Raw genomic sequence first — 11039 nt, forward strand, 5'->3', positions numbered from 1 at the left:
TGATAAAAAAATGTAATCATTTGACAGCCCTACTAAATATTCTTTTGGATGCAATATAGAAGTCACTTTAATTATAATATTCGGTCCCTACATGAAGAGAGAGTCAGTGGTCCGCTGCGAGAGGAAAGTGACTCTCCGGCTGCGCAAAGTGAGTCGCCGGCTGCATGAGGAAAGTGAGTCGTTCGTTCGCTGTGGAAAGTGAGTTGATAGCTGCGTGAGGAAAGTGAATCATTCGCTGAGGAAAGTCAGTCGTTTGCTGCTTGACTCGTGAGGAAAGTGAGTCGTTCGCTGCGAGAGCAAAGTGGGTGTCCGGCTGTGCAAAGTGAGTCGCCGGCATATGGTCTACATCTATGGTGTACATTGATACAGGTACATTGCACTGTGCGCAGTCGCAGACCAATCGGTGTTAACGTCATACCACCGTGTCCGCGAGACCTTTTCTTTTTATATCATTTACACACCCTCCCGATGTGCCTGCACACACTGCTTAAAACATTTAAGAAATTATAAATATAATTAAAGAATCGATACTTTGCAGGAAATATCGATACCAAAATAGAAGCTTCTGAGTATCGATATATCGATACTGCAGCATCAATGTGCACATCCCTAGTGTTGAGCCAAGTCAGGAGAGTTTCAAAATTCACACACAAATGCAGTGAAGTTCTCAGACCGCATGCAGTTTGTAAATCAAGATATATGTGTGTGTGCATCAGAAATACATTTCTGAATCTTGTCCTGTGCATTTGTGAATCTTGAGTGCATTTTTTGTTTGCATTCTTTTTGCATTTCTGAATTGTGTGTGTATTTGTGAGAATTTGTGAATCGTCTGTGCATTTTAAATTTTGTGTGTGTATTTGTAAATTTTGTGTGCATTTGTGTATCCTCTGTGTGTATTTATGAATCATGTGTGTGCATATGTGAATGTAGTGTGTGCATTTATCTTTATTGAGACTCTTTTGGCTCCATACATATAACACTATTTAAGTGTATTATTCAACTGGGCTGCTTGACTACAGCAGAAGTGAAACTGGTGTGTTTCAGTCCAGATCATGTAACCAATCAAACAGTGACTCTGGGAGTGTGAGCTGAAAATCTCATTTGCATTGTCAGGGTGGAGTGATTGTGATCCTCTCAGAATAGAGCAGCTCTGTCTCCAGAGACCATGTTCAAACCCCAAGAGCTTTATTTGACTAGATTTACTGCTACTGATCGAGCTTCTGAAAAACACCTGGACAAACACTACATGCATCTTCATCTGTTAGTTGAATGATGTTGTCAGACACAAATGGAGTTTGTTGAGAAGCTTTATTGAATGTTGCAGCAAACACAGCAGATTGAAAGATCAGCCAGTGCTTTGACACTAGAGCTCTCTTTCAGTATTGAGTTGTAAATGACTACAGCTGCAGCACTAGACTCATGTGAATCCTGCCTGACACAGGACACTCAGATACGCTCATCTTCAGGAGAGAGCAGCGCTCACTGGAGAAACATCAGCACTGCGAGCGACTAACAGCGACTCTTGTGGAACGAGGCCTCATGAGGAGCTCCATCATGTGTTACTCTGCAGACGTACTGCTCTCCCGCTTCCCAGCGTGCTTTGCTGAGGGTCAGGACACTACTGCGGCTGTAGCGGCCGTCCTGCTCGCTCTCTGCGCTGGTCACAACCCCCTCGGTGACCTCTGAGCCGTCCAGTGTCCAGCTCACCAGCGCCCCCTGTGGAGAGTAAGAGCTGAGCAGGCAGAGCAGTGCGGCTGAGTCTCCAGAGATCTGCAGAGAAGAGGGCGGCAGCAGAGACACTGAGGGCTTCACTGTGGGACCAGCTGCAGGAGACAAACACAACACATTCACAAACACAGAGAAAACACACTGCAGCTCCAGCACTCTTCTGCCCTGCAGCATTCACAGCATTTCAACAGGACTTTCAGCAGCAGACATGAGGAGTGCAGTCAACATCACTACAATCTCATCATTCATCTTATTCAACATCACTTACAGCTGATATATACACAATATACAAACTATATATAATCACTACATACATTTAAATGAAACCTCCTAAAATGAAATGATGTACATGAATGACACTGTACAAAGACACTGAACGCTTTAATTCCAGTATAGTCTCAAATCTCATCATAAAGTTCTTACATTGTCTTAACTGAACTTAAAATCCTCTTACACTGTTAAATATTTTTTTTTACACTTTTCAAAATATAAAAGTTTCAAGCTGCTATTTTATTACTATACCTCACACCAAATGCAAATTATTTAATAATAATAATAATAATAACAATTTAATCAACTTTTCTAAACATTCACATATTTAGTATTTTGTATGTTTTTGAAGCATGGTATGTACAAAAGAGATTCAAAATCATTGACTGAACTACACAAATATAACTTTATTTACATTTTGATGTTTTCCATGCATAATATCTATAATAAAATATGTACTTTATATGAAGTGTAAACATTAATGAAATTAAGTCTGTAAATTAAATTAACTGATAAAACTCAAAATGAGACACATCATGGAAATGTGTTTTGGACAATATTTGTTTCCTGAGAGTTTAATTCAGTTCTTTTGAAACTCTAAATGTGATGATAAAATAAATAAAATGTTACAACCTATACATTTTAAAACTTTTTTTAACCAAGACAGTTAAAAGAGAAAAACTTACCGAGCACCAGTTTAGTTCCTCCACCGAAAGTCCACCACAGTGATACAATCTAATGAAACACTCGTACAAAAACCTCTATTCCACTCGAGTGAACACACACTCCAGCAGAGAGAGAAACAACACTTCTACACTCTGTCATTTAGTTTAAAAAATGTTTTTCAAAAAGTAAGAGCAAAGACAAAGTATTTTCAAAATGTTTGTTATTAACTGAAAAATAATTTAGTTATTTTCATAATCAGTTAAAGAGTTTATTAATCTCATATATGATAGACATGATTCACTTTGACTTTAAATCCTGTATGTCTCTTCAATCTTTAGCTGTCTGCTGATTTTTGAACTTTCTAAAGAAATATACAGTAATTGTTGAACTATGACCTCTGAGGTGACTTTTGACCTCTTTTATCATGACAATGTAAAAAAATTCAGCTTTGCATCACAGAAATAAATGATAATTTAAAGTATAATACATTTAAAAACAACTATTTAAATTGTAATAATATATCACAATATTACATTTTTTTCTGTATTTTTGATCAAATAAATGCAGGCTTGATGAGCAGAAGAAACTTCTTTCAAAAACATTAAAAATAGTAATGTTTCCAAACTTTTGGTCTGTACTGTATATATATAGCAACTGAAATATATAGGCCTATATTAAAAAATATTTATATATATATATATATATATATATATATATATATATATATATATATATATATATACCGGGCAAATATGTTGTATTCACCGCTTCAATGTCAAATTTGAATAGGAGGAGAGCATTTGGCATCTAACTCAAAATAACTCCTTTCAACCAGGGCCGGCGCAAGCTCAAATGCCGCTCTAGACAGAGCACGATCGTGCCACCTCCACCTCACATTCAAAATTAGGTATCCTTAAGATGCATTTAAAAAAAAAAAAAATATCTAATATTTATCTTACACTAAAATAAATACGTGCAAGCATGTTTTCAGAGTTTTTTTTTTCATTCTGCAAAAAGGTGAAAAAGATACACAATGCAACAGCTGCATATCATTTCTGTTTTATAGGCTAATAGATAGTGTACAGAATAAAACTAAACATATGCACACAACTTTTTAGCTCACAAAACTGGAGGTTTCTTTGTTTTCTTGACTGATACACACATTCACACACCACACAGTGACGGGGAAAGTGAGAAGCACTCTCAATGCTACAAAAACCTTTATAAAAATTGATTCCATCCCTTTTTCACAGATAAATTTAAGCGCATCCAGTGGTTTAGATTCAGCAACCAGGTGTTTGCCCAAAGCAGTCGGCTCTTCAAACAATTCATGCCATCAACATCCCGTGAGTCTCCACGAGTCAGGGCCTTTTCCAGTCCTAGCAATCCTGAATAACTATTGTATTCTCCTTTTCTTTGAGAGATGCGATGTCATATAAAAATCCAAATACACCCCATGGTCTCTAAGCAGCGAAAAGCGCTCTTCCACGGAGGCGATTGTATGACCAGATAATTTTATTCGTTTTGACATTTCTGAATATACATAGTATTTTGCATGCATATAGACCTACTAATAGGGCGCTGCCGGACGGGAATTTTTATTCGAAATGTAAAGTTTTTTTAAAAAATTTATTTATACTAAAAAAATTATGTTAATATAAGTGTGATAATTGTAGCCTAATGTGAAACAGACAAATGCATTAATAATTCTCTCTCTCTCTCTCTCGCCGCCCTGGCTGAGCTGTCTAGTTCGCCTATAGGCACGCGCCGGCCCTGCTTTTAACAGATCAATCTTTATTCATAAACAAATTTATCATGCATAAAATTCGAAGAACATTTGATGCAACCCCCCCAAAAAATCATCTAGCTTATAATCTCTTAGATATGATAACACAACAAATCCATTTGTCTTAAAATGGTGGAACATAGTTCTGAACACAGTGCAGACATTAACGTTGCTAGAGTAAGTTTCTAGTTGCTTGTCTTAGTTTGCCTGACTTCGGTTTTTGTATCTTTTCTCTATCTAGTCGGCCTGCTTTTTTTTGTTTTTTTTTCCCTGCTTGCCTTTCGTACTCAGTAGTCCTCATCAACCAGGCGGCTGTCTCGACTCACCTGTGCATTGCCTTCGGACGCTTCGGCTCGCCAGCGCTGATCTGCCACCTGTTCCTCCCTGCTGTGCGGCGGTCGCCGTAGGGATCTTCGAGCTGGCTGTACATGCAGAGCGCTGTCTCTCTCATGCTCCAATGGATTAAGTCCTCTGAGTAACTCAATAAAACGCCTCATTCATTCTACCGCAGTTGGGTCCTGTTCCTTTCCCTGACAGTACGGACTGAACAGAAATTGACCCAGCGGGTGAAGAGTTCGTTCGATCGGCTATCGCTCATCAAGTCGCTCTCCTCGGCCACCAAGCCAGCCAGCTTTCGTCCACCGCTCAGGAGGTAGAGACACTCACTACCCAAATGGCCGAATTAAGTGATCGCTTCCGTGAACTACAAAGTGTTCTGTCATCCGCCGCCCCGATGGGTTCCCAGCCTCTCGCTCAGCTCGAGCCCGAGCCGCACGCTAATAATCCGCCCTTGTATGACGGAGATCCGAATTCATGTCGGGCTTTCCTGTCTCAATGCGCGTTGGTGTTCGCGCTGCAACCGCGCCGTTACGCTACAGAGCGTTTGAAGATCGCTTATGTCATCACACTGCTGACGGGAAAAGCTCGCGACTGGGGAACGGCTGTTTGGGACGAGAGGGCCCATTTTTGTTCAAACTTTGAAGATTTTCGCTGTGAAATGATGAAGCTGTTTGATCGCTCCGTGAAGGGGGATGAGGCTGCTTCCCGACTCGCACGGCTCCGTCAAGGTGGGCGTTCTGTTACGGAGTACGCCATCCAGTTTAAAACTCTAGCGGCCTCTTGTGGTTGGAATGAAGAGGCGCTGCGGGCTATGTTTCGGGAGGGCCTGAGCTTTGACATTCAGGACGAGATAGCTACACACGAGCTGCCCAAGACCCTGGAGGGTTTTATTGACTTGGCCATTCGAGTCGAGAGCCGTCTTCATCTACGTCAACGACGTTTGACTTCCCGTCCATCTTGGGGGCTAGAAGATACCCAGCCATTCAAGCCCCAACAACCGCCTCTATCACCCCAGATGGATTCTGAACCCATGCAGCTGGGGCGACTGCATTTGTCGGCCCAGGAGAGACAACATCGGCTGGTGAAGGGCCTCTGCCTGTATTGTGGAGGGTCAGGTCATTTTGTTCAGTCATGTCCATTAAAAGCCAGAGCCCACTAGTCAACCGGGGAGTCCTAGTGGGCGTTTCTCCCCTCATCTCCCCTCAGTCACGTACCCAACTGTCTGCCACCATCAAGTACCAGGGCTCAGATCACTCCTGCAAGGCTCTTATTGATTCTGGCGCTGAAGCCAGTTTCCTGGACTATTGCACTGCAAAGAATTGGGGCATTCCAGCCGTCTCTCTTCCTTCTCCTATCACAGTCTGGGGTCTTTCTGGTCAGCCGGTCGCCACCATCACTCACACCACTCCTCGTGTAAGTCTTGTTGTTTCGGGCAATCACCATGAGTCTGTTGTGCCGTACCTTCTGAAGTCCCCTCATGCCAGACTTGTTTTGGGACATCCTTGGTTGGCTCAGCACAGCCCTCATGTGGATTGGTCCCGCAGTCAAATTGTTTCATGGAGTCAGTCGTGTCATGCATGTTGCCTTGGTTCTGCCTCTCCTCCTGTGTCTGTGCCTCCTGTTTTTCAGGTGGAGCCTGCTGACCTCACTGGGGTACCAGCGGAGTACTTCGATCTGCGGCTGGTTTTCAGCAAGTCTCGAGCCACCTCGCTCCCTCCTCATCGACCGTTTGATTGTGCCATCGATCTCCTTCCAGGCACTTCTCCGCCCCGGGGGCGCCTTTTTTCCCTGTCAGGTCCTGAACGAGAGGCCATGGACTCATACATTCAGGAATCCTTAAGGGCCGGACTCATCTGCCACTCATCCTCCCCTGCTGGTGCTGGGTTCTTCTTCGTTAAGAAGAAGGATGGCTCTCTGCGTCCTTGCATTGATTATCGAGGGTTAAATGACATAACTATAAAGAACCGGTACCCCTTGCCGTTAATGTCATCTGCCTTTGAACTTTTGCAGGGAGCCAAGGTCTTCACTAAATTAGACCTCCGCAACGCCTATCACCTCATCCGTATTCGTGAGGGCGATGAGTGGAAGACAGCCTTCAATACCCCCACGGGACACTATGAATACCTGGTCCTTCCGTTTGGGCTTACTAATGCTCCGGCTGTCTTCCAGGGCATGGTCAATAACGTGTTGGGAGACATGATTAATAGGTTTGTCTTTGTGTACCTTGATGATATTCTCATCTTTTCTCCCTCCCCTCAGGTACACACTCAGCATGTGCGCCAGGTCCTCCAACGGCTTCTTGAGAACCAGCTATATGTCAAAGCGGAGAAGTGCGAGTTCCACGCCAAGTCCGTTTCGTTCCTGGGGTTTATAGTCTCAGAAGGGGAGATCAAGCCTGATCAGGCCAAGGTCAAGGCTGTCGCCAAGTGGCCAGTCCCCAACTCCAGGAGGGCTCTGCAGCGGTTCTTGGGCTTTGCCAACTTTTATCGGCGATTCATCAGGAATTTTGGCCAGGTAGCTGCACCCCTAACGGCGCTCACCTCCATTAAGGTACCGTTTACCTGGAGTACTCAGGCTCAGGAGGCCTTTGATAATTTAAAGTCCCGGTTTATCTCTGCTCCTGTTCTCTCTGTTCCAGATCCTGAACGGCAATTCATTGTTGAGGTGGACGTGTCGGAGGTTGGGGTAGGCGCGGTCTTGTCCCAGCGCTCCAGTAAGGATGGGAAGATGCACCCTTGTGCATATTTTTCCCATCGCCTTAACCCGGCTGAACGAAACTACGACATAGGTAATCGTGAGCTGCTGGCGGTGAGGTTGGCCTTGGGTGAGTGGCGCCACTGGTTGGAGGGGTCGGCGCTGCCCTTCTTGGTCTGGACGGATCATAAGAACCTAGAATACATCCGTTCGGCCAAGAGGTTGAGTCCGCGCCAGGCCCGCTGGGCACTCTTCTTTGACCGTTTTAACTTCACCCTTTCGTACCGGCCTGGGGCTAAGAACGTCAAACCTGATACTCTATCCCGTCAGTTCGAGCGCCCGGGAGAGGAGGTGCCTACCGAGACCATACTCCCGGATGGAGTGGTGGTGGGGGTGCTCTCCTGGGACGTCGAGCAGGAATCAGGAGGTCTCTGGCTGCCATCCGTCAGCGATTTTGGTGGCCCTCAATGGGCCAGGATGTCAGGCAGTTTGTATTGGCTTGTTCAGTTTGTGCCCAAAACAAGGTCTCTAACCGTCCCTACATTGGCCAACTTCAACCCTTGCCCATTCCTTCTCGCCCCTGGTCACACATTGCCTTAGATTTTGTCTCTGGCTTGCCTGTCTCAAATGGTAACACTGTTATTCTCACAGTGGTGGATCGCTTTTCTAAGGTGGTTCATTTTGTGCCCCTCCCCAAACTCCCCTCTGCCAAGGAGACCGCCCAACTGGTAATTGACCACGTCTTCCGTATCCATGGGCTTCCGGTGGACGTAGTCTCTGACAGGGGTCCCCAGTTTGTCTCCCGGTTTTGGCAAGAATTTTGTAGACAGATTGGGGCCTCTACAAGTCTGTCATCAGGATTTCACCCCCAGACCAACGGTCAGTGTGAACGAGCCAATCAGGATCTCGAGCGAGTTCTCCGCTGCCTGGCATTCCGTAACCCTGCCTCCTGGAGCCAACAGCTCACGTGGATTGAGTATTCCCATAATACTCTTCCAGTAGCATCCACAGGTATGTCACCCTTTGAATGTTCTGTTGGTTACTCCCCTCCCTTATTTCCCTCTCAGGAACCCGATGCTGCAGTTCCGTCTGCCCTAGCCTTTGTTCGAAGATGTCGCCGCATCTGGAGGAAGGCTAGGAAGGCCCTGGCCCAGGCCTCTAGGCGGACCAAGGCAGCGGCTGATCGCCACCGGACCCCAGCACCCCGTTATGTCTGTGGTCAGAAGGTATGGCTGTCTTCCAAGGACCTGCCTCTCAGGGCTGTCTCTCGCAAACTCGCACCCAGGTTCATTGGCCCATACCAGATCACCAAGGTCATTAATCCGGCTGCGATACGGCTCAAGTTGCCCTCCTCTCTTGGTCGGGTTCACCCTGTTTTCCATGTATCCAGGGTTAAACCAGTTTTAAGATCCCCTCTTAATACCAACAGTTTCTCCCCTGCCCCCCCTCCCCCTCGTCTAGTGGATGGTTCTCCTGTCTATGCTGTTAGGAGATTACTAGATGTTCGTCGTCGTGGCAGGGGCTTTCAATACCTGGTGGACTGGGAGGGTTACGGCCCGGAGGAGAGGAGTTGGGTCCCAGCTCGGGACATTCTGGATCGGTCGCTGATCGACGACTTCCGCCGCAAACATGGTAAGCCCCTTCCTTAGGTCGCCTGGTGGCGTTCCTGGGGGAGGGGGTACTGTCATGATCTCAGTGGGGGCTGAGGCCTTTTCTGTCCTGGAGCACATGATTTGGGTTTTGCTGGCTCTCCAGGTGTTTCACTATTCTCGCTATGTTTTCTCCGCCCCTCTTGTTATCCCTGTTAACGTTTTCTCCCTCACCTGCACCCTGTATTACTCTGATTATCTTCCCTTTATCTTACCCTTGTGTTTGCTATCTTGTGTCAGTCCGTAAGCGTTGCTAGAGTAAGTTTCTAGTTGCTTGTCTTAGTTTGCCTGACTTCGGTTTTTGTATCTTTTCTCTATCTAGTCGGCCTGCTTTTTTTTGTTTTTTTTCCCTGCTTGCCTTTCGTACTCAGTAGTCCTCATCAACCAGGCGGCTGTCTCGACTCACCTGTGCATTGCCTTCGGACGCTTCGGCTCGCCAGCGCTGATCTGCCACCTGTTCCTCCCTGCTGTGCGGCGGTCGCCGTAGGGATCTTCGAGCTGGCTGTACATGCAGGGCGCTGTCTCTCTCATGCTCCAATGGATTAAGTCCTCTGAGTAACTCAATAAAACGCCTCATTCATTCTACCGCAGTTGGGTCCTGTTCCTTTCCCTGACAGTTGACCCAACAGGGTATTGTGTATAAAAAAGTTAAATGAAAATCAATACATAAAACTAAATAGAATGAAGAAAATATTACATCTGTATCATAAAAAAGGTATACCTGAAAGAAACAGTTTAGTTACCAACATTCAGCAAAATATCATATTTTTGCTCAACAGAAGAAAGAAACTCATTGGTTTGCAACTTCAGGAAAACTAAATGATGACACAATTTCCATTTGTGGGTGAACTTCCCCTTACATAAGCAGTGAAGGTACAAGTAGTTTTATAAATTTACACAAACATATTTGCATGCTATTCTTTGTGATTTAGGAAAGTCCTTGATAATCGTGAAATTAATTATATTATTTTTAAAATATATGTTTTTTATACAATTATCATGTGTAGGCTACACCTATGTTTGTTTGTTTGTTTATTTATCTACTTGATATTTAACATGCAGGTATTTTCATTCTAAGAGGTGTGTAAGTTAAAAATAAATACAAATAAATAGAATGAAGAAATGTATGATTTTTTTATTTTTTTATGCCCATAGTATTCAGTGTCTGATTGCTATAGGCCGATTTCATATAATAATGTTAAAATGTAAAGTCATTTACATTACAATGGAATCATAAGCTACTAGTCCTTGACCAATTAGAATAAAACACACACAAACTGGATAAAGGAGCTTCAATATTTTACTGTAATAATGTCTACAGCTATTAATCCCATATGTTAGCTCTTTATCTTTCCGTTCTTCCTTTTGTGTGACTGACTGAAGTTTGTAAAATGCTGCTGAAATTTAGGGGTAGGAACTTGACAGCTCATGTGACACCTTTTTATTTCTTCAAATCCTTTATTTGGTTGTTTGCTTGCATGTCATTGAGAAATAAAACATGGATGACATCTAGAAAAAATGGCAACTATAAACTGGTGGGCTTAAATTGGTTATCAGAATGTTTTCTGTCCATTTTATAATGTCAGGCCCACACAAGGATTCATAATAGACGTACAGTCGGTCTTGATACTTTATGTTTCTCGCTCTTATTACAGCGGTGGCAGCTCATCTAATGGAATATGTAATGATATATTCTGTGACTCTAGTATATTAGTCTTGTATCTGCTCGAGCTGTTGTGAATCCTGCCCACTTCTTTGCATGGTCAGCACATGCTTCAGTGCTCTGAGAGTGTTTATAGAGCTGTGAGTTTAACACTTCATGACTGAGAGCAGAACAGAACACAATCTTCATCATCACACAAGACACAACAACAACAATGAACAACATCATCATCCTCATCTGGACC

General features: G+C 44.1%; 1 gene segment (V, D, J or C); it reads right to left on the reverse strand.

Moving 5' to 3' along the window:
• Window positions 1-1293: 1293 nt before the first annotated feature.
• On the reverse strand, window positions 1294-4947 carry LOC128014063 (immunoglobulin lambda constant 7-like). The segment is given in 3 exon segments: window positions 1294-1823; window positions 2685-2733; window positions 4777-4947. Coding segments are annotated over 3 exon segments (534 nt in total).
• Between the last annotated feature and the right edge of the window lie 6092 nt (window positions 4948-11039).

The sequence above is a fragment of the Carassius gibelio genome, chromosome B25, assembly GCF_023724105.1.
Source record: "Carassius gibelio isolate Cgi1373 ecotype wild population from Czech Republic chromosome B25, carGib1.2-hapl.c, whole genome shotgun sequence".
Classification (NCBI taxonomy): domain Eukaryota; kingdom Metazoa; phylum Chordata; class Actinopteri; order Cypriniformes; family Cyprinidae; genus Carassius; species Carassius gibelio.